The sequence below is a fragment of the Schistocerca cancellata genome, chromosome 5, assembly GCF_023864275.1.
Source record: "Schistocerca cancellata isolate TAMUIC-IGC-003103 chromosome 5, iqSchCanc2.1, whole genome shotgun sequence".
NCBI classification, from domain to species: domain Eukaryota; kingdom Metazoa; phylum Arthropoda; class Insecta; order Orthoptera; family Acrididae; genus Schistocerca; species Schistocerca cancellata.
In genome coordinates this window covers 678,742,512-678,767,269 of record NC_064630.1, presented here as the reverse complement: position 1 = coordinate 678,767,269, position 24,758 = coordinate 678,742,512, and the positions used below count along the sequence as shown (strand labels likewise).

The following is a 24,758-nucleotide window of genomic DNA, read 5'->3' as shown; positions in this document are numbered from 1 at the left end:
ATGATAAGAAGCACAAGTAAGAATAGCGATTATTTTAATATCAAATTGGTAATCACGAATTACAAATTAGACGAAGTTGAGGAATTCGCTAACTTGGAATCGAAATAACCCACCACGGTCCAAGCAAGAAGGACGTCGAGTCCGTAGAGTTTCTTGCACAAGGGGTATCAAACGTATATATTAAAATGAGGAAGAAATTTCTGAGAACGCACATTTAGAGCAAAGCATTGCAGTGGCAGTTAATCATGGACTGTGAGAAAGCCACTGCAGAAGAGAATCTAAGCGTTGGAGATGAGGTGCTACACAAGAATACTGGAAATCTGGTGTAGTAATAACATAATGAGTAAGGAGATCTCCACAGAAATGGCAAAGAGAGGAACATTTTGTGAACACTGACTAGTAGATCAGACAGGATGATTGGGCATGTATTACGATATCAGGGCATAACCTCCATGGTACGATAGGGAGCTGTACAGGGTAAAAACTGCAGAGGAATAGAGTGACTGAAGTATATCCAAGAAGTAACCGAGGACGTGATGTGCAACTTCCTCTCCTGCGTCAACCTGCCCATCTTAGGATGAGCAGGTTGACGCAGGAGAGGAATTCGTGGCTAGTCGCATCAAAACTGATGACTCACAAAATCAAGTTTACAAAAGTCTGGACCTGTTAGCGCTCTCGGCAATATCTCATCAAAATCCGTCTGGATATACTATCGTGTCCTCTTACACAATTCTAGAATGCTGAAGCTGAACAACATCAGAAGTTTCGGTCGTGTTGCAGCGGTCTTCCTCATCCTACTCCCTCAAGAAGTTCGCTGAAAGACTGCCGGAATGTCAGGTATTATATTATTGTACCATTGTAGTAGTTTAGCGTTTTAGTATTTTACCACTAAAACCATGAATCGTTAAGAAATCGAACTCGCAAGGATAACACAGCTTAATATTTCCGATTACTTTGAAAATGAATTAACCTGGTAAATATTTGAAGTTGAACATGGAAATCAGAAAAAGCTTAAGAAAATGTCGGCAATTACCTTTAAGGTTTGTTCGAAGCCACTACGTGCTCTCATTGTAAAAAATTAGATGAATATATGAGGGCTAATTTGCTGTCCACTTGAGGCAAAAGCTAGTCTTTCCGAAAAGTCAGTGATTATTAGGCCATATCTCCTTGTTCTGGAGATATGACTTCCCCCACAACGAACTTGGGACGTCACGATAGCTGCTTTCCCCGACATACACCACGAAAGCTCACCTTCGTTCGGTGCCCGATGGGAAATCAGTACACATAAATGGCCTCAACTTTACCATGCGTTTTCGAGAACTTGACTTTATGTAAATGTACGGCTACGAAGCTATGAATTGGTTTGAAATATACGGGGCAGCAGTCAAATATAAATCGAACAATTACACAACAGGACCATGAAATGGTACCATTCAAAAGTAATCCCCACAAACATAAAAGGTTATCTCGATCTGGGAGATGAAACGAACAATTCCGGTTTCTTAGAACGCAATCAGCAATTGAAGAAACCAAAACCACGGCAACTCTTGCACTTTCCCGTCCGACTGAACCGATGTCCGCGCATGTCTTTTCTTAGGTCGACAAAGATTTGAAATGGACCCAGCGGAAAATCCACCTGTACAGAGGATGCTGCAGTATTTTCCAACCAAATCGCTGACGCGTAGGCTTCGTCCGACTGGCAGCGTGGGGGTGGACGTTATAGTGCAACGGTGTGATTTCGTCCGACAGCACGAGGGCTGTAAGTAGGCTGTTTATGTTTTCTTTATGTAAGTAGGCTGTTTAGGTTCTTATATTGGTAACGCCGCCGCCACTTAGCGCTCTCTGTATGAAAATCACTGGCTGTGCTGTGTGCAGTCTGTGGCTAGTTTGCATTGTTGTCTGGCATTGTAGAGCGGCAGCTGGATGTGAACAGCGCGTAGCGTTGCGCAGTTGGAGGTGAGCCGCCAGCAGTGGTGGATGTGGGGAGAGAGATGGCGGAGTTTTGTAATTTGTCATGAACTGCTATATATATTATGACTATTAAGGTAAATACATTGTTTGTTCTCTATTAATTTCTTTCATTTGCTAACTATCCCTATCAGTAGTTAGTGCCTTCCGCAGTTTGAATCTGTTATTTAGCTGGCAGTAGTGGCGCTCGCTGTATTGCAGTAGTTCGAGTAATGAAGATTTTTGGTGAGGTAAGTTATTTGTGAAAGGTATAGTTTAATGTTACTCAGGGCCATTCTTTTGCAGGGATCTTTGATAGTCAGATTGCGTTGCGCTAAAAAAATATTGTGTCAGTTTAAGCACAGTCGCGTATAAATTGTTCTAAGGGGACGTTACAGGGCAAACGGAAAGATCAACAGTGGATGAAGTGAAATGATCGTATGGCAGTGATGGTCGGGAATCCTCAACCGGTGAAATTCGGCCACTGAGTTGCAAGCCTTCCAGCTGACGTCACACTGGGTCACCTGCTTGTCGATGATAGTGAAATGATGAGGATAACACAACACCCAGTTACCAAATGGAGGAAATTTCTGACTCGGCTGGGAATCGAACCCATGCCTACTGCATGGCGGTCAGACCGCTGACCACCCAGCTAAAGGGTGCCAGCAGTGGAGAAATTACACCTTCCGCCAAAAAAATCCTCAGCAGTTCACACAAGTTCCGGTAAAGTACTTCTGATCTCCTTCTTCGACTGTATGTGTCCTCTGTCCGTCGAGTTGCTCGAGAAAACCTCCGGCCTGGCCTTGAAAGGTCACAACTTGATAACGCCTATCAGCACTTTTGAATGGTACCAAATTTTAACCATCAAGCATCCACACAGCTAAAGGTTCAGTTATTATCCCTAGTTTGTAGTATGCGAATAAAATTATAGATATATCAGTCAAGATTACCTTCTCTTCCAAGGGACATTGTGAAAGTTTCTCCTTGCATTGTGTCACCAGTTTTTTGTGCCGTCTCCCGCCCTTAATAACTTAAAGGATGTGGAGCATTATACTTCATTGCTACCGCACCTTGTAAGTTACTTCCACATTAGGGATGTTAGCGTTCTGCAGTACAACTGATGTCCGAGGATGACGCGAGTAACTATCTATAGGCCAGATGGGGGCACGTCTTGTTCATAACACTGGACATTTGCGGGCCCTCTAATAGGCTACACCACACGGCAACAGGTTAATTGGCGTACAATGCTGTAGCGATTCTTATGTCATATGTTTGTTGCTAGTTCCTGACTACACTATGTAATCAAAAGTATCCGGACACCTGGTTGGAAATGACTTACAAGTTCATGGCACCCTCCATCGGTAATGCTGGAATTCAGTATGGTGTTGGCTCGCCCAAGCTGATGACAGCTTCCATTCTCGCAGGCATACGTTCAATCAGGTCCTGGAAGGTTTCTTGGGGAATGGCAGCCCAGTCTTCACGGAGTGCTGCACTGAGGAGAGAAATCGATTTCGGCCGTCGTTCCAAAACATCCCGAAGGTGTTGTATAGGATTCTGGTCAGGACTCTGTGCAGGCCAGTCCATAAAAGTCGTGTAACCACTCCGGGAAGGAAGAAGGTGCTTAAAACATCAATGTAGGCCTGTGCTATGATAGTGCCAAGCAGAACATCATCGGGTGGAAGTCCCCTCCATGAAAAACACGACCACACCATAACACCACCACCTCCGAATTTTACTGTCGGCACTACACACGCTGGCAGATGACGTTCACAGGGCATTCACCATACCCACACCCTGCCATCTGATCGACACATTGTGTACCTGATTCGTCACTTCACAAAACGTTTTCCACTGTTCAATCGTCCAATGTTTACGCTCCTTTCACCAAGCGAGGCGTCGTTTGGCATTTACCGACTTGATGTGTGGCTTATGAGCAACCGTTCGACCATGAAATCCAAGTATTCTCACCTCCAGCCTAACTTTCATACTACTTGCTACGTTTCCTGATGCAGTCTGGAATTCCTTGTCTGCTTATTATACTTTACAACGAGTGCGCTTTTGTGCTGTATGCGTCCCTTCACATTTCCACTTCACTTTCACATCTGAAACACTGGACCTAGGGATGTTTAGGAGTGTGGAAATCTCGTGTTCAGACGTATGACACAAGTGACACCCTATCACCTGACCACGTTCGAAGTACCGCGTAGCGACCTATTCTGCTCTCTCACGATGTCTAATGACTACTGAGGTCGCTGATATGGAGTACCTGGCAGCAGTCGGCAGCACAATGCACCTAATTTGAAAAACGCATATTTTGGGGGTTTCTAGACACTTTTGATCACATAAAGTATATACGTTGTAATTTCAAAGCCCGCATCTCGTGGTCGTGCGGTAGCGTTCTCGCTTCCCACGCCATGGTTCCCGGGTTCGATTCCCGGCGGAGTCAGGGATTTTCTCTGCCTCATGCTGGCTGGGTTTTGTGTGCTGTCCTTAGGTTAGTTAGGTTTAAGTAGTTCTAAGTACTAGGGGACTGATGACCATCGATGTTAAGTCCCATAGTGCTCAGAGCCATTTGAACCATTTTGTAATTTCAAAGCAATGGAAATTTTGCAAATAAACGCTACTCATTTTTATAGAATTTTCTTTATAAATCCAAAAATCTGAGCACTGCCGTATGACAAATTGATACGCCGATATTTTTACACATTTACTATTAAAAATTATTAAAAAAAAGGAAACCTATTACAACCGAGACCAAACAAATACCGAAATATACCGTTTATTCAGTTTCAAAATACCGGTATCGATTTTAACTGTTCATTTTTCCCCTCCGTAGCATAGAAACACATTCGAAAAGCCATAAAAACAAAACAAACACACAAGAATGTTGTCAGACAGAAACATCCTGTTGTACGATAATGCCCGGTCCGTGCTGTCAGTCGGACTAATGTTCAAGATTTTGTTGGGAAACGCTTCAGCGTCCTCGGTAATGCCCGTGTTTTTCACAGTGTGATTTTCACTTATCTGGCGACCTGAAGAAAGACATGCGTGGACGCTGGTTTCAGTCGGACGAGGAAGCGCAAGAGGGGCTGCGCTTGTGGTTCATGAGCCTTAGATCGCACTGTATGAAACAGGAATTGATCGTCTTATCTCCCAGTTGGACGAATGTCTTTAAGAGTGTGGAGATTACTTTTAAACCATCGTTCGGTTTCCATATAACTGTCCCTCATAGTAACTCCCTCCCGGTTAGCGACGGTCGCTGCAGCTCGTTAAGATCTGTGATGAGACGTACGAAATAGCACCTGTACACCTTGCTGGCCCCGTCCTGAACCACGTGTCGCAGAATGACACATTTTGTAGGCCATTCAGTGGGGTACGTGGACACTGTCTGAAAATGAGTAGCGGATACAGTCGGTACTAAAGGAGTTATTCTGAGTCATCATTCTTCTGACGTTTGATGGCGGCCACCACGAATTCCTCTCCTATGCCAACCTTTTCACATCAGAGTAACAACTGCCACCTATTTCCTCAATTATTTGACGGACGTATTCCAGGCTCCGTCCTCCTCTACAGTTCTTACCCTCAGCAGCTCGCTCTGGTACCACGGGTATTATTCAGTCTTGTCTTAATGGATGTCCACCCATCTTGCTTCTTATTATTATCAGTGTTTTCCATGTGTTCCTCTCCTCGCTGATCCCGCAGTGAACCTCCTGATCCCTTACCGTATCAGTTCACTTAACCTTCAACATTCTTCTGCAGCCCCACATCTCTAATTCTTCGATTCATTTGCCTTCCGGTTGTCCCATAGTCATTGTTTCACTACCATGCATTTGAGTGTTCCAGATGGACATCATCAGAAATTTCTTCTTCAAATTAAGGCCTACGTTTGATACTAATAGATTTCTCTCGGCCACGAATGCCATTTCTGACGAGGCTAGCCTACTTTCTATGTCCTTACACTGTCCGTCATCGGTAATTTTCCTGCCTAGGCAGCAGAATTCCTTACCTTCGCCTACTTCGTGGCCCCCAAATCTTTTGTTAAGATTCACGCTGTTCTCATTTCTGCTACTTCTCATTACAATCGTCTTTCTTCGGTTAACTGTTAATACGTATTATCCACTCATTACACTCTTTATTTCATTCAACATATTCTATACATTTTCTTCACTTTCTCTGAAAATAGCAATGTCATCAGGGAATTTTGACAGTGATGTTCTATCACACTGAATATTAATCCAACTCATAACTTTTCCTTTATTTCTATTATTTTTTCTGCGACACATAGATTGAACAGCAGGCCCGAAAGACTAGAACCACGTCTTACACCACTTTTGGTCTGTGCACTTCGTTCTTGGTCTTCCACACCCAATTCTTGTACACATTGTATATTACCCGTCTTTCCGTATAGATTACAACTATTTTTCTCAGAGTCACAGACGTCTTCATCTTTTGTCGAACGCCTTTTCCAGATTGAAAAATCCTATGAATATGTCTTGGTTTTTCCAGCTTAACAAATCCCATGAATCTCTTGATTTTTCTAGTCTTCCTTCTATTATGAACGGCAGCGTCATAATTGCTCCTTCGGTGCCGCCATAAAACCAAACTAATCGTCATCTAACAGGTCCTCAGTTTTGTTTTCGATTCTCAACAACGTTAGGTGTCACACTTGTGGCATTTTTCTATCTGCGGAATTTATGGATGACTTTTCTCCGGAAATCAGATGGTACATCGCCAATCGCATACCTTCTACACACCAACGTGAATAGTCCATCTTTGCCGCCTCCGCCAATGACTTTAGAAATAGCGATCAAATAATATCTACCCAGAGAAGCAATAACTACATGAACAGTGAGAGCGCAGTAACGAATAAACATTTTCCTTTCATCTCTTTTTTTGGGTGGGGGGAGGGGGAGGAGTGAACAGGCCAGGGCAGGGTGCGTCAGTGTGAAATAGTTTCGCAAATGCTTGTGATCACTAACAAGTGGTCTCATTCTCATATTTTTTTCAGTCATCAGTCTTCTTACTGATTTGATGCGGCCCGCGACGAACTCCTCTTCCATCCCGCCCTTCCTCTTCTCTGTGTTTTCTATGTATTACCTTCCTCTCCGATTCTGCACAGAACCTCCTCGTTCCTTACCTTGTTAGTTCACATAATTTTCAACATTCGACTCTATTCCCACAGCACAAACACTTCCAGTCCCTTCTGTTTCGGTTTTCCACAGTCCATGTTTCATTACCATGCAATGCTGTGCTCCAAACGTAATTCTCAGAAATATCTTCCTGAAATTAAAACCTATGTTTGATACTGGTAGATATCTCTTGGTCTGGAATGCCCTTCTTGCCAGTTTTAGACTGCTTTCGATGTTCTTGCTCCGTCCGTCATTGGTTATTTTGCTGCCTAGGTAGGATAATTATTTAACTTCATGTAATTCTTCTTCACTTTCACTCAAGATAGCAATGTCATCAGCGAATCGTGTCACTGATGTCCTTTCACCTTGAATTTTAATTCTACTCCTGAACGTTTCTTTTATTACCATCATCACTTCTTCGCTGTACAGATTGAACAGTAGGGTCTAAGTACTACATCGCTGTCTTACATCCTTTTAATTCGAGTACTTTCTTCTAGGTCGTCTCTCCCTGTAGCTTACCCATATTTTTCTCAAAATTTCCAACATCTTCCGCCGTTTTCTGATACTCGCTCAATTCTCAGACACTGGGTGAATATAATCTGGGTTGGTCTGAGCACTATGGGACTCAACTGCTGAGGTCATTAGTCCCCTAGAACTTAGAACTAGTTAAACCTAACTAACCTAAGGACATCACAAACATCCATGCCCGAGGCAGGATTCGAACCTGCGACCGTAGCGGTCTTGCGGTTCCAGGCTGCAGCGCCTTTAACCGCACGGCCACTTCGGCCGGCCATATAATCTGGTTATTCGTATGCGGTGAATTGCGCTGTCTTATGACGTGTACTGAATTTACAACTGTAAAGGTTGTTTTACTGCGTTGAACCTGTTTCTCTCAATAATTAGATTAATTTCGCATTTTAAACTTTCAAATTCAGTCACTATTTATGTCTGACAGTGCAAGCAGTCCGATGGGCAGGTTGCAACTAAGTTTAGGTTCAATACCGCGGGATAGTCGCTTAGTTTACATAGACAGGACGAAGCAACAGTGCACCCAGACGGATGTAATGAGATTGTCTAGCCATGGAAACCTAAATATTTTTATCTAAATTGCCCTTTTATAAATTTTAATAAACATTCACATTCGAGTGACACCTAATGGACTTTAACCTTTAACAAAAGCTACGGTTAGTCCCCACTCTGTATACCTTTCGACAGATTACTTCCTGTGGTGTACCTGTCGTTTTGTTTGTTACGGGATTATACGTGTTAAGGCCAGCGGAGCGCTACCCGATCACTGGCTGACGGTTAAGCAAGCACGAAGTGCCATTTTCGGGCACAGTGGAGGGCGGCGGCATTTCGCCAGTGTCGGCGGCGCGGCCGCCGGCAGGTTGTCGCGTTTTCCGGCAGGCTGGCCACACCCGAGCCTGCCCGCGGCGGGCGACCGGAGGTGGCCCTCCGCCCCCAACCACCCCCACGGTGCATATCGACCGCCAGCCGGGGGCAGGGGGAGGGGGCAGGACGTGAACTGAACAATGACTGCCGGCTACCGGCACGCCCCCGCAGATCGCCGGGACCTCTCTGGCGAGCGCACCTCGATTTATCCGCCCAATTTCCATCATTACTTCCAGCCACAAGCTACCATTCCGCTTTCTATTCAACGGGTAGTAGCCTTTCAGCAATTCTACGCAGCGTTCCTAATCGTTAGCTCCTGTTACGCACAGTTTCTTGTTTAGCTACAGAGATTTAATGATGCATGAGAATTTCTCGCTAGGCTTCCAGAGCAACAAGCCAGAAGATAATATTTGCTGACTCCATACATGTACGTGATGAAACATTGCATAATTTACGTAGGTGACTACGATCTAGTTCTAGCGCTCTGGTGATCTTGCATCACAGCTCACACACACACACACAGACACACACACACACACACACACACACACACACACACACTCGCCTTAACCATCTCTACAAATTGTATCACAACTACATCTACATTTACACTCTGCGAATTACTGTGAAGTGCATGTCAGAGGATACATCCCACTGTACCAGTTATTAGGGCTTCTAGTTTTGTCCTCACGATCCCTATGGGAACAATATCCAGGGCGTTGTGGCACATCCACAGAGTCGTCATTTAGAGCCGGTACTCGAAACTTCGTTAGCAGACTTTTTCGGAGTAGTTTCTGTCTATCTTCAAGAGTCTGCCAGTTGAGTTTCATCATCTCTGTCACACACTCAGGTGGGTCGGACAAACTTGTGACTACTCATGCTGCCCTTCTGTGCATATTTTCAGTATTCTGTGCTAGTCCTACATGGTACGGGTGCCACACACTTGATCATAATTCTGGGATAGCAGGCATGAGTGATTTGTATGCAATTTCCCCTGTAGACAGATTGCATTTCCTTGGTATTCTATCAATAAATAGAATTCCGCTAACTGCTTTACCCACTACTGAGCCTATCTGATCGTTCATTGGCTACTAAGTGTCACAGTCTCAAGTTGTGAGTCACTAATATTGTATTCATAGGATACTATGTTTCTATGTTTTGTGAAGTGTACAATCTCATATTTATGAACCTTTAAAGCAACTTGACAATCTTTTCACCACTTCGATATCTTATGAAGGCCTCGCTGAATATTTATACAGTTTTGTTCAGGCTGTACTTGGTTGTAGATAACAGTATCATCTGCTAAATGTTTGAGGTTACTACTAATATTGTCTGCAAGATCATTAATAGATAACATGAACAGTAAGGGACCCAACACCCAACACTCTTCTCTGAGGTACACCTGAAGTTATCTCCACATCTGTCGATAACTCTCCATCTGTGTCTCTCCCACTGTTGTGGCACCACCGTTTAAGATGGGAAAAGGTCGGCTTCGGTGCAGTATTTTGGAGACCAAATTTACAGCCAGGCACGGGACTGTTGACAGCAAGTTATGCTACCAGCAGTTGCGAAGTAGAATGGAGGCCACAGGGTCGAAGACCTGCTGAAAAGAGTAAACGCAATGGTTTGCATGGCGCAAGTTTCTGGCAGAAGGGGCCCACTGGCCCAATCCACCTGTTATGAGTACATGACTCGGAGCGGCACGCTAGAAAAACAGAGGTGCACAGCCACGTATAAATAGGCGTCGGTTCACTAACAAGTCATTCAAGTGTGGCAGCTCTCGTGGATGGTGGGGCGTGTCACACCACTGGCTACACGCAGCAACAGATGGGGTGCCAGTGTTCCAGTCCATGGCAGGTCGCTGGTTCGACCCTCTGAAGCCAATGTAGGGTCCCTAGCCAGCCAGCGGCGGGCCACTCGATGGCCCACTGCTGCTGGCGGTCTTGTTGGCTCTCAAGACACGCCAGACGCATCCAGAGTCGATGGCCGCAGATTTGGATGCCAGATCAGGGGCGCTTGTTGTCGCCACACTCTTAGCCACGCCAGCGAGGAAGCATGCCGCAGGCTGCCCTGCAGCTTCCCGCAAGCAGCGCTCAGACAACAGGGATCGAGACTCCTCAGATGACTGCCAGCACAGCCTGATGTCGTCACAACACTTCGGTCTTACAAGGCCGACACACAGCAGGGCGTTTCATGGGTTGCTGAGGCAGCCATTCACCACCAAGCCGTTTTTCAGACAGCGAAGTGGTGTCCTCAGCATTGTGGGACCCAGTGATGCAGACCGAGAGAAATGGGTGCACTGTAGGTGGAAATAATAAATCACTTGTGAAACTCGGACGAGTTTTAATATGGCGCATCCTGACAGCCCATCCTTGTCTATCATTCCTCTACACTACCAAGAAATTCTATGTCCAGTCATAAATTTTGTCTGACACCCCACACTATTGTACTTTTGATAATAACCGTTGGTAGACTAGTGACTCGAATGTTTTTCAGGAATTAGAAAATACTGCATCTACATTACTTCCTTGATTGATGGCTATAAGGAAGTTATGAGAGAAAAGTGTGAGTTGGGTTTCATGTGATGTATATTTTCTATACCTGTGTTCATTGGCATAAAGGAGGTCATTCTGTTAGGGATACCCCAGTATTTGAGGTCAGAACAAACTGTAAGATTCAACGGAAATTGATGTCAGTGACACTGGATGGTAGTTTTGTAGATCATTTCTGTGAGCAGTGTTTTTCTTCCATCCACTGGGTACACGTTTTGTTCAAGGTATCTGCTGTAGATTGTTGTTTAAAGAGAGGCTAACTCAACAGCATGTTAAATATAGGATCTGTTAGAGATTCCATTTTTCAGTTTTAATGATTTCAACAGTTTCTCAGCGCCACTGTCACTAACATCTACTTCACGCATTTTTTCTGTAACACGATAATAAATTGGAGCAATCCTTCTGTGTGTAAAGGGACGTTTGAAAACAGATTAACCATTTCTGGTTTCGCTGTACTACTCTTAGTTTCAGTTTCTGCCTTACTGAGGGAGGTCGCGCAATGGTTAGCACACTAGACTCGCATTCGGGAGGAGGACGCTTCAAATCCGCGTCCAGCCATCCAGATTTGGGTTTTCTGTGACTTCTTGAAATCTCTCCAGGCAAATACAGGGATGGTTCCTTTGAAAGGGCACAACCGATTTTCTTCTTCATCCTTGAAACAATCTGATCTTGTGCTCCATCTCTAATGACCTCGGTGTCAACTGGCCGTTAAACCCTAATTTTCCTTTTTTTTCTGCCTTGTGACTCGACGCAAACTTTGGTGACACTAACAGTCCTCACATATGACCAGAATTCTTTTGGGTTTTATGAAAGACATTTCGAAAATATTGTACTACTGTTTTTGTGGTGTCACCGCCAGACACCACACTTGCTAAGTGGTAGCCTTTAAATCGGCCGCGGTCCGCTAGTATACGACGGACCCGCGTGTCGCCACTGTCAGTGATTGCAGACCGAGCGCCGCCACACGGCAGGTCTAGCGAGACTTCCTAGCACTCGCCCCAGTTGTACAGCCGACTTAGCTAGAGAGGGATCACTGACAAATTACGCTGTCATTTGCCGAGACGATAGTTAGCATAGCCTTCAGCGACGTCATTTGCTATGACCTAGCAAGGCGCCATTATCATTTGCTATTTATCTTGTGATGCATGTACCGTCAGACCGACGTTCACCAATTAGGGATTAAAGTTAAGTATTCCAGCAGCTATGTATTATTTTTACTAGACTCAACTCCTTTAACTGTTCCAGACCTCACGCCAGCCTGCGTGAGCTAAACGCGTGCCTTTCGGCTACCAATCATAGTGGCTTGGCTGTCTTGCCAAGTCACAACAGTTTTCATTGAAGACTTAACGCATTGCTCTCTGTACTACCAAATGTGCCTCATTCATCATCTCCCAATCCATGGGCATATGATTTCTTTTATACGTATTACAAGGTAGTATTCCTTTCTTTAGAAGTTTCTTTACAGAGACTGTATACCACGGAGTCTTTACTGAAACTGTATACCATGGAGGATCTCGGCCGTCATGAACTGTTCTACAGGGTATATGTATCTATCCAGTACATGATCAATTATTCTTTTCAACTTGAACCATAGTTCCTTTACAGGCTCCCGCCCTAAGCTAAATGTTTAACTCTCCTCAGTAAGGTATGACATTGCTGCTTCTCTGTCTAGTTTACTGAACACATAGTTCTTCTTGTTTTAGCTACCCTTTGTATTTTAGTATTCATTGTTTCTGCAGCTGCCCCACTGTCACTGATTCCAGCTTCGATTTGGACTTCCTCAAAGTGGTCATGATCTGTTTGTTGCCATTTCCATGATGAGGGCGTTCTGAACTATCTGTTGTGGGTAATTTTCATAGAAGCCGTTTAGTAAAGTTTCACAGGATGTCGTGTCGTGTCCACCACTGGGAAAACTTAAGTATCCTAATTGATTGTTGCATATTAAGCGTCTCTTCCAGTGATTATAGTATGATTGGGGAACTTATGTACAAGGGAACTGACGTTACATCAGGAGGTGAGACGCTGCTCGATGGGAGGATACCTTTACAATTTTATTCTCTCAAATGATACTGTGTCAGCATTTCTGATCTCGGTGGATTCTGGTGTCTTGTCTGCTGCATCAAATACACCACCTCCATTACTCATTTCCCCAATGTCTCGGTAAAGATTTAAATTTTCCCCAAATATCTCATTACTGTCAACTTAGGGTTTTGACCAGCTTTCTCTGCCTCATATTATGTGGGTATGAGTGATTTTTAGGAGCGCTTGAAACTGTCGCACTCTTTTGCGATTGCTTCGGCAGTTAGCGGCTGGGATTTTAACACTTTCGTCTGCGGTAGGCATTTCATTGGATCTTACCCTGATACTCCTGAGTTTTCTAGACTTATCGTTACCTAGAAAGGTTGGAGAGTTGCAAAAATAAAAAAAGATACTTTCGCGTACATCATACATAGTCAGCCTGTTGGGTACCTGCCTCTAACGCGCAGTGCACACCATTTAGAAGAACCCTACAACTCCCAGCGCTACTGCTCAAATCTAGGAGGTAGCAGCCTAGCTCATACAAAATCCTCAGAGTCTCTGGTTCAAAGCTTCCATTCAGAACCAGGGAGCCACGATCTATTCTAGGGACAAAGCTGCAGATTCTGAGCTTCGTTAAAACTTCATGAGCAAGGTTGGTGTTCTCAACCGTTCCTGGTAGTCGCTGGACTGATCCAAGTATGACCTCAGAGTCCAAGTTAGAGGCATCATTTGTTCTAACGTGCGCCAAAATCCGTAGCTGGCTGCACCACAATGGTTGGCGCAATAGTGTATGCATCATGCTGAATGGATCCTACAGGCACCCACCATGAATGTGCCTGGGTTTCCTTCCCATCACTTGATGCCATTTCCCTAAGGGGAACAGTATTCGCCATACGTTTTATGTGCCGACGACTATTAGACCATCTGAAACGTGGAAAAAATTGTTGTTTTGAAGAGCGCGCCGCAGCGCGTTGTGTGAAGCAGTCGCCCTCCGTTTCTGGCGGTGGCGCCGCTGTAGTAATCGCAGCTTTGGTGTCTCCCTCTGCTGGAAAACGGGAAAGGTTGCCTGTTCACGTGCATTTAAGGGGCACTATAAGCTCGCCAGGGGCAGTTGGTCTGTTGGAGTGAGTCTGGCTCAGTCACTCCTCACCAGTTGCTGGCCTGTCTCTCGTTCGCATTTCTGCGGCAGTTAGTGTCTCTCTGTCGTTCGGAGTGCTAGTATGTTTGTCGTTTGGATCAAACATTAAAGCCGGCAAAATGAGAGTCTTGCCACTCCGCCAGTTACAGAACTAAGTTAGTGGTCGCCCGGTCGGGGGTGAGTTCCTGTATCTGAGTCTGCTCGTTAGGCAGCCAGTCTGCTCGAGTTGCTCGGGCAACGGTCATTGGCGGTTGGATCGATCGGTTGGACAGTCGCGCACTGAGACACAAGGCGACTTGTCCGCCTTGAGCGTCGGTGCATGTGAGGTCCTCACGTGAGTCCAGTGGGCCGCGCCGAATGGCGAGGGATAGCGGCTTCGCGGCCGACACGTGAGCAACAGGAGTCAACCCACGACATCGGTCTGGCTGGTGCGAGCTGCGACGCCGTGAGACGGGAGATCGGCGCGCCTTCCTGCGTCCGTTGAAGCGGCTGGCAGCGGACGGTTCCGGAGAGCGTTGGGGGTGGGGCGTTAGGTTTTTGCCAGATATCGCAGTTTATTAGAAGTTAAGTGATTGGAGATATGTTGTTTCATTTACTTGTTAAATTCTACTTGTTTCCTTGGTGAGGTCACCAGCCGCTTTGTTTTGGGGTCGTCCCACCATTCTTCTCCGTTTGCCCACCCACGGGAAGGTGATTATTTATGAATTGGGTGGTCCGTTTTTCCCTTATGGAGTACAGGCGGGTTAGACCAACCTGCGGTTGGGGTTGTTCAGTAATCAAATGTTCAAATGTGTGTGAAATCTCATGGGACTTAACTGCTAAGGTCATCGGTCCCTAAGCGTACACACTACTTAACCTAAATTATCCTAAGGACAAACACACACACCCATGCCAGAGGGAGGACTCGATCCTCCGCCGCGACCAGCCGCACAGTCCATGACTGCAGCGCCTGAGACCGCTCGGCTAATCCCGCGCGGCTGTTCAGTAATCTCCCTGTCAATCTGCCATACGTTAATAGCTACCTCAGTCATGTTTGTCGGATTCGGTGTTAAAGAATTTATTGCTTGAAGTGTAACGGCCAAATTCGTGAAATATGTTTTTATCTTGCCTATCATCTTGAAAGGCGGTATATGTGTAATGTAGAGCATGTTTGGCTAACCTGGTATATTTTACGTAAGGCTGCATTTCATGGGTTTTTATTTAAATGGTTATTTTGGTATATAAAGTTGCTTCCACCGTAAGTTTTATTTCTTTTTTAAATCAAGTGCACCGTCTGTAGCAAGTTAATCTTTTAATGTTAGTGTTTTGTACCATTTCCATCCCTCCTACGGGTGCATAGTTTATATGGTTGTGTGAGTTGTTAAAATTTTTACTTTAAAGTAATCTGGTGTGTTGCAGTTTTGCACCAGTGTAGTATTTCACAGGTTGTTGTCAGCGGTCGTGACTACGGCCGTGTCAAAAGAGAGCAGCAAGGTTCTCACCCGAAAGCTCATACTTTCAACCTCTGAATAAATTGTAACTTGATATTTAGAGGGTCCTTTCTGATTATAATTTTAAATCTGTTTCTAAATAAGAAAAAGGGTTTTTAGGAATACAATTTCCATTTGTCGAAGGAAATTTGATTTGTTTTCATCACTTACCCACTGGCAACTACTTCCACGCTCACATAGTATGATTAAATGTGTTAATGTTCTTTATGAATCGCTAGTAAATTAAATAAATTCTTAAGAAAAGTTTTGAAAGTAAATTCACGGTTCACACCCATACTCCTTTGCTTTCGTTGCTCCTTGACACGAGACACAGCTGTTTTATCAACAGATGAAGTGAGTCTCACTTCAGTGAAAGACAACGCCTCGAACCTGCTTGTTATTTGGATGGGTGCTACATCCTGACCTCTTCCTGATACCTGTTTCCCCTGCCTAGGACGCCTATACTCACCATTGACACGGCACTCACAGTCAAGTGAGCGAGTGATGATGGAGCCTTGTGTTTCCCACAGGCGCAACAGTGTCGACAGAAGAGGTTAATATTTGACATACATTTGGTACTTCTAATACACAACATTTGGAGTCCTCCCAACACACTCATTTGCAGCAGCTGCTAATCGCTTGAAGTAGTCAGTACGACTTCCAGTTGCTTACGAATGGCAATCACCTCATCCTGTGACCGAGAACAGCAAACACAGTGGGGCTGCATTATGCCTGGTGCGGTATTTTACAAAACAATAGAACAATGACTTATGCCTGGTGTTGAATTTTGCATAATAGTAAACAAATTTATATTAAGTTTGCTGGTCCTCTTTTAATTTCGATGTTTAGTCTAAACAACAGGGGTGAAAGAATACGTTCCGGTCTTATACCCTATTAATCGGAGCACTTCGATCTTTGTCGTCGACTTTTATTGTTCCCTCTTAGGTGCATTACGTATTGTTTACTAGCTGGGGTACCTGGCTTCGCTCAGGGTGTTGATACGAGATTGTGAGGCACTTGGAATAATAGGAAAAACTAAAGTATGACAGGTAAAAAAAAATGTTGAAAATGTATTATTACTATTTACAATACTTTTTTATAAACAACATTTTTCATTTTGTTGTCCGGGGTATATACGTACAAATTTTTCGAATTTCCTACTCGAGAGCAAGCTACGTATAGCTGACCCTGAGGGAAGTAGGAGCCTTTGAGGTTGATTCCGCAATATTGTAAAGTTGAGTCGTGCAGTAGCACCGGGTTCTTTGCATCCCCATCAAAGAATAGCGCAACCCGTCTTCAGCCAGTGGAACACGACATCCAAAGTTCTGACTCATCTTTGGGGCGGGATGAAAGTCCCTTGGTGCCAAGTTTGGAGTATCGAGAGGAGGTTCAAAAATCTCCCTGCCGGCTTTGTTCGATTTGTAGCACAGGATCGTGTAATGTCGTGATGGCGCACGATACCTTCGGTAATCGTCGTGCACGTTTCTTTTGGACAGAAATTCGCAGTATCGTAAGAGACTTACAATAGACGTGCGATGTCACAGTATTCGCAAGGTTTACTCTCACGAAATTTGTGATCCCTTATTCAGAGTCTTCTTCGATCACTTTGAACATGCACAACTATGAATCCACCACGAGACTTTCAGCTTCATTCCTCCACAATATCGTCGGTCATAACCTCATTGCAATGGAAAAACGGAAATGAGCGTTTGGCGTCGTTGGCCGGGAGGCCCCTTGCGGGTCAGGTCCGGCCGCCTTCGTGCGGGTCTTATTACATTAGACGCCACATTGGGCGACCTGTGGGCCGGATGGGGATTAAATGGTGATGAAGACAACACAACACCCAGTCCCTGAGCCAGGAATCGAACCCGGGCCCGTAGGTCGGCAATCCGTCACGCTGACCGCTTTTTTCTCTTTTTTCTTTTTTGTTGATCTCGTGTTGTTCTATATTGTTCGTTGAATTTCTTCGGGGCGGACGTCACATGACACCCGTTCAGGTTATTCGTTAATCGGTTCACTCAGTTTTTTTTTTTATTATAGAGAACAGCCAACCCTCTGACCAAACACGCTGAGCTACCGTGCCGGTACCACTCAGCTATCGGGGAAGACACCTCATTGCAATACACTTGACACAGTCGACGATGAATCTCGTCGGAAATAACTCCTTCTGACTGCAGGAAGGAAATCACAGAATGTACCTCTTTCCTGGTGGGTGACTAAACAACAATGTCCATTTCGATTGGATATTGCTTACACAATGACCAACGCAACACGGAGCTGTCTGAGAGAACGTATTCTTTACAACCATGCAAACACCATGAAACTACAAGCATTTTATAGCTTGAGGTTAGTTAATGAATGCTATTGGAATGCGTGACGTAATATTTACATGGAGATCTCGAGGACTGTATGGTTGCCAGTATTTTGTCGATCTTTTTGCACCATTGCATCAGTGCAGTGTGTAATTAACAGGTGAAACTTGTGGATGTGTGCAACATACTATATGAAATGAAATGTACACAAGTGATAGCCATACTGAAACCAGGTAAACCAAATGACAAACCGGAATGTTTTTGACATTTAGCCTTACTTAATATGCTATATAGGCTCGGGGAAAGTGTGGTGTACACAAGAGTATGTCATAAGATCTACGAAATGATACCATTTGAAGAGGAAGGATTCAGACCAAATCTAAGCTGCACACATCAGGTCCTCTCCTGAACAGTCATAAACCTGGTCAGAATCAACGGACATCAGCGGTCGTTTTCATAATCTGACGGCTCCCAATAGTACTGGAGGCAAGGTGTTTTATGTTGAAACTTCTACAAGTCATTCCACGCTTAAAAATTTTCAGTCTCGTCAATGAAATGCTCAGTAATCTGGGTTTCGAAGTACAAATGAGCACACAGATGAAGCTGGGCTGCCACAATAGTCTGTCCTGTCCCATCTCCTGTTCAGTTTGTACGTATCACATATGCCTGGAACTGGACCCTTGCAATGAGACACAGAAGTCTTGGAGTTACCGTGACTCTAGTGACCACTGGTTTATCAGTTCCTGGTTAGTACTTTCAGAAATAGAATTTATAGCCAGGTATCGTTGATACGGCAGTTTCAACGTTCCACCTCAACAACAAGTTGGCCAATAAAGAAATAAGTTACTTTGAAGGAAGGCTACTCTGGAATAATAGGAACTCGAAACGTCTAGGTATCACTCTTGACACAACGCTCAGTTAAAAACACCATGTATTAGGAACTGCTGGGAAAATCAAAACTCGATACAACATTCTCCAGAATCTCTGTGGCCCATCAAGGGGTTATTCTACATCGACACTCTGTACTTCAAGCCTGGGACTGGTTTATCATGTTATGAAACATTGCTCCCCTGCTTGGATGTATAATTTTCACGCAAGACCTGTTGACACACTCCTCTACCATACCACGCGTCTTATAATCGGTACAACCAGATTTACGGCTACTTTCTGACTACCCATACTTAGGAACTTACCATGTCCATCTCAACGGCGGGTAAGCGCACTGCTGCGGGAATGTAAAAAAAAAAAAAGTCTCCATCTCTCTCTTCAAGCAGAAATTCCACATTATAGGAAAGAAAGGCTTCGCTCTCGTCACACACGCCTGGAAATCGCAAGGATGTCAGTTGACAATGACTTTAATATGAATTACAGCTGGTGACACTACGGAACAACTATGCCTTGCACATCGACCAAGCTATCTGGTTTTGAATTGCCACGCAGTATCTGGTCGGTCGTTAACAGGATAAAAACCGACACAGGAGTTTATACCGACGCTCTGTACAAGTGGAAAAGAATAACTTCTCCATGTTATGACTGTGGTGCTGAAAAGCAAACGATTCGCCACGCAATTCAAGAATGTTCCCTGAGAGCTTCCCCTGACGATCCCACAGTATTGCTGGTGATGACAGAGGAAACAAGAAACCTCATTCTTGGCCTGGACATAAGTTTATAATTTCAAACACTTGAAAATTTTTCTGTGATGCACGCTTACGCTAAATAAATACACGAGTAGAGTCGTATATTGGAATGGTAGGAAACACATAATGGAACCGCTATGGTGGCAGGGAATGGTTGACATCGTGTGAGCTATTCCTTTATGGCAGTGACAAGTTTCTTTCTCTCACAGGGAGGCCGGAGCCGTCGGTGCGATGGTGGCGCGGCGAGCGGCTGCTGGAGTCCCGGGAGCTGCCTGCTGGAACGCGCATCCGCAAGCGGCTGCTTCTGGTGCCGCGCCTCTCCAGGGCCGACCTGCACGCCGCGCTCACTTGCCAGGCCGTCAACAGCAACCTCACGCTCCCCGCTGAGGCCAGAGTCGCCCTCGACATCAACTGTGAGTCCTCTCCCCGCAACTGACTGCCTCTAGAGGTTGATATCTTGGTTGGACCAAGCACGGAAAGATACCATGGGTAATTGCAAGTGACCTGTATCCTTTATGGGTTTCGTGCAGCAATTTACTTCACACGCGGCAAGAGCCTTAAGAATCATCCTCTTGCTCCACGAGCCTATTCCATTCCCTTCTTTCGAGTACACTGTTTATCCATTTGCTGTTGATGTTCATCCTAGCTGTGTCCAATCGGATGTTGTCCAGTAACCAAATTCTGAGTCTTTTCCTTCCTCTCGTTCCATGTATTGTTCTGCAGTTTGCTTTTTTAGATAGTGTAGTCTTCTTAATTTTCTGCTATGTGGCCTTCCAGTTCAACTTTCTCTTCTTTAGCAGTTTGACGATGTTGCGATTCATCTACAGCTCCTTCATACTTGCCGGCCGCGGTGGTCTAGCGGTTCTGGCGCTGCAGTCCGGAACCGCGGGACTGCAACGGTCGCAGGTTCGAATCCTGCCTCGGGCGTGGGTGTGTGTGATGTCCTTAGGTTAGTTAGGTTTAAGTAGTTCTAAGTTCTAGGGGATTTATGACCTAAGCTGTTGAGTCCCATAGTGCTCAGAGCCATTTGAACCATTTTTTCCTTCAGACTTCGATTTTTTTCTTTCTTATTGTTCGCTCTGTTATTTTCGTCACATGCATACAATATTTTTCTCTCGAATATCAACAGCTTTCCCTCATCTTTATTTCTAATTATTAATGTGGCGTGGCTCTGAGCACTATGGGACTCAACTGCTGTGGTCATAAGTCCCCTAGAACTTAGAACTACTTAAACCTAACTAACCTAAGGACAGCACACAACACCCAGCCATCACGAGGCAGAGAAAATCCCTGACCCCGCCGGGAATCGAACCCGGGAACCCGGGCGTGGGAAGTGAGAACGCTACCGCACGACCACGAGGTGCGGGCTAAATATTAATGCTTCACTTCCCTATATAGTTACCAGTATAATAGTAAACTGTTGTTAAGGAATTTCGAATTTAATACGAAAATTTCCTTTCTAACTGAGATAAAACTACGAAGTGTTTTGTTCACCCTTGCTATACAGGCATCTTTATCTAAGTACTTAAAGCGATCAACTGTCTTGAAAAGTAATCCATCTACCGTGTAAGGTACACCACTTCCGATTTCTCATGACCAGGTTCTCTGTCTTTTCTTCGTCCCTCATTCGTAGTCACTTGACGTCTTGATGTCTGCGGCGTGAAACTGCACTTGTACGGGAGTACAGAATACTTCAGAATCTACAGCTAAAGGTTCATCAGTTCCCTTTTCTTACTTACGATCAGGTGTCCTACCTTTACTTTGTTAAAACGTAATCCTGCTTTCTGAGCGATTCGGTTCTAAATTTGCATCGTTTTGATTAATTCTGTTTCGAAACCGCTTATTAATGATACATTAGGATGTCCAGTTATCCCGTATTTCCCGGGAGAAACCTGTTTTTCTCAAAAACGTGTCATAGTGACACAAAAGTTTTTTGAGACGCTCAAATGGCCTCTTTCTTGTGTTTCCACTCAGATAAAATATGTTACGCTACCGGATGTATGATTTGCAATCTATTGCACAATACGAAACTAGGTACTCTAGGAAGCGGCACTAGTACGAGTCGCTCTATCATCTTTGTTTATTTATTGTTAATGTTTGTCACTGTTCATAGCACCGATACATGTTTGTTGTTTCATCTTGCCAAAACTAGAGTGTAAAGCTAACAACAATACAAAAAGTAAGTTTACTTTCATCGCTAGCAGTGGAGGAACTGTGGAATGTCGGTACGTTGTGCCACTCAAAGTTCGCTATTGGACAGCCTGGGAGATCAGACATTACGACTCACGTCGGACGAAGAACCATCGCACGAGTGTTCAAACGAAAATGCAGTTCTTTATAAAATATGCGAGGGTGACAAGTACGGTAATACTGCGGCTGAATAACTGTAACACGTCGTTTAGGATCATCTAAGAGCATGCGGCAAAGGTAAACTCCTCTGGTTATTAGATTTTGTCAATATAATTTATCTCCCTATTTTCCCTTCACTGTTCCAGATTTTTTCTAAGCTTTTTGAAATACCACTATTTCTTAATAAAAAACGAATATCATACGCTAGATCATCTGCTTAGGCAAGTCAAGTAAGGTACACACCCTGGGTACACCCCCGTGTTTTAGTGAAATCCAAATCGATCTTCTTTTAGACGAGGTTAAATAAAACAGGTCAAAAGGCGTCCCCCTGTTTCAGTCCTTAGCAAACCTTAAAATTTCCGGTTTCTTCTACTGGTGTCTTATGCATTAGCAAAACTCGTTCCTTCTTTTTATCTAAAATGGTTCTTTGTATCGTACAAATAACGTGACTTTGAGATTTTAAGAATTTTGCTGCTCTTAACACCCTGGTGAGGTTTCTGTCAGTATTGCAACTTGTGTGTATGAAATTCTGATAAGAATAAAGCGAACAATAAATGGAAGAAGCAAAGGCAGGTAAGTCCGAAAACTGTCGTACAATCAGGTTACCAGCTCATGTTTCAAAGTTCCTGAAAAGACTGCAGCAGAGAAAAATGGAAAAGGAAATTAAAAACCCTTAAATGAGGATCAGCTTGGGTTTACGTAAGTTAAAGGCACTAGAGAGACAATTCTGAGGTTGCGCATGATACTCAAGATGTGAACATAGGATTTATCGACCTACGAAAGCGTTAGAAGATGTAAAATGGTACAAGGTGTTGGAAATCCTCAGAAAAACCTATAGCGAAAGAGGAGTAATATTCAATATGTGCAAAACCTAGGGGGAACGATAAGAATGAAAGACCAAGGAGGAAGTCACTGTTCTTCAATCTACTGTGTGTAGCAGAATGACGTTTTAATAATTTTGGGGCCTGTACAGGATGAAATTTTTAACATTTTCATGTTACGACCCTACAGCCGGAAATGTGGAATAACGTTTTTTACAGCATTATGTACTTTCTACGCCTTCGGTACGCTAAATGAAACAGAAGAATTTGGTAGACTGAAAAACTGTTATTGACTGTAGAGTACAATCAAATACCGTAAACCGAATCTGTGACTTCACTACTGTAGAGTAAATCATGACTGTGACGACCATCAGCTTCGTTGCGAAATGCGCGACGAGTCGAACCACGTTTTGTCTGATTATCTGTGAGACTCCGCGCTCCCCTCTCATGGTACCAAAAGCTGTAAAGATGCACTCGGTAAGCTCGGGTACTACTGGCGTTGAGTACAAAAAGGATTTTACGTAAATCTGGAGGAATAAATCTAGTGGGGTGCGGTCAGGGGAGCGCACGAGCCGAAGCACTGGGCACCCCCTTCCAACCGCTCTCCGTCTGAAGTTGTCTGCGACGTATGCCCTGGCTCGATGACCATAGTGCGCCGGAACGCTATCGCCCGAAACCGCATCCTAGTGCGCAGTTACGAGGGAACATCCTCTAGAAGTTCAGGCAAGACATTCTCAAGAAAGTAGAAATACAATGCACGATTCAAACGATCTGATATGATCTAGGTTTCCACCCCAAATTTTCACATATACTCTCACCTGGTAACATCTGGTACAGGGTGCGCGTGGGATTCAGACAGCTCAGTGGCGACGACAGAAACTTTATTGCATATGCTGGCTATAGGTTCCTTATATCAAAAAGTTCAAAATCCCATCCTTTACAGCTCGCAATTTTTTAAAAATATGATTCGGTTACACATTTATTATTCAATGGAATTAGCGGACCAGTGAGGACAGAATGTGGGTTAAGGGTAAACAGAAGAGAAATGAAAGTACAGAGAAAGGGCACTAGTGAGACCAGCGCCAAACGTAATACTGAAATTTGTGATTACGAAGAAAATGAAGTGAGCAGTTCCAGATATCTTGAAAGCAGATTAAGGGGAGCAGGAACACCCTATCCCGACAATGTTAAATTTAGTGACTGGGCTCTCCCTGTATTTAAGGAATCACTGTAGCCATTGACATGAAACTTTTACAGGACATTAAACTGTATGTTCTGAGTATAATAAACTACATTAATAGCATTTCAGCCACTGCTTTCGGATATACAATTTTTTTAATTACACACTTAAAATGTTGTGTACTTTTTTGTACGTTATCCTAAATAATTTTAATTATTCAAAACATTATGTTCTTCTTTTGGTTCAGTAGACTCAGGATACGTATCTTATTACTTCCTTAAAAATGTGAGTACTCTATTCGAAGTGGTTTCTGAGATTTAGGGAAAAATGCAACAGAAAATATAAATTTTCAGGAATGGCTTATAAAGTTTCAAAATACTGTAACTCACTTTATATATGCTTAATTTTTTATTTTTGGTCACTCAGAAGCACCCTGCACCATACTGTATATCATCCACTTGATATTTTTCCAAGTATTTTCTTCTTTTCTTATTTCAGGCCTCCTTAGTGGCCAACTGTGCTGCATATTCTGCTTTATCAATGCCAACCTTGTCCATCTATTCAAGTTCTCTGATGCAGTTTACTCCAGGATTAACTCCCATGTGCTGTAGCACTTTCACCCTACCAATGTTGCTATCATTAAAAGTAATAGCAGCATCACTGACCCCACACTTTAGTGTCTTCATTCCAACAAAAACATTTTGATTATTAAGATTATTTAACAACTCATTGGAATTTTGAGTCTGACCATGCAGACACTTCTTAAGTGATACAGGAATCGTAAGGCCTCTGTAAATAGTTTTTATGATATCC

General features: G+C 44.0%; 2 protein-coding genes across 2 annotated transcripts in view; both read left to right on the top strand.

The window, feature by feature from the left end:
* LOC126188761 (uncharacterized) overlaps positions 1-8,600 on the top strand; it is a 603,220-nt gene extending 594,620 nt beyond the window's left edge. The window contains exon 5 of the mRNA XM_049930371.1: positions 8,416-8,600. Within this exon, the coding sequence (XP_049786328.1) occupies positions 8,416-8,600 (185 nt within the window). The remainder of the gene's footprint in view (positions 1-8,415) is intronic.
* Positions 8,601-19,152: 10,552 nt separating this feature from the next.
* Positions 19,153-24,758, top strand: part of LOC126188760 (roundabout homolog 3-like) — a 310,858-nt gene continuing 305,252 nt past the window's right edge. Inside the window, exons 1-2 of the mRNA XM_049930370.1 lie at positions 19,153-19,171; positions 19,805-20,008. Coding sequence (XP_049786327.1) covers positions 19,153-19,171; positions 19,805-20,008 — 223 coding nt within the window. The remainder of the gene's footprint in view (positions 19,172-19,804; positions 20,009-24,758) is intronic.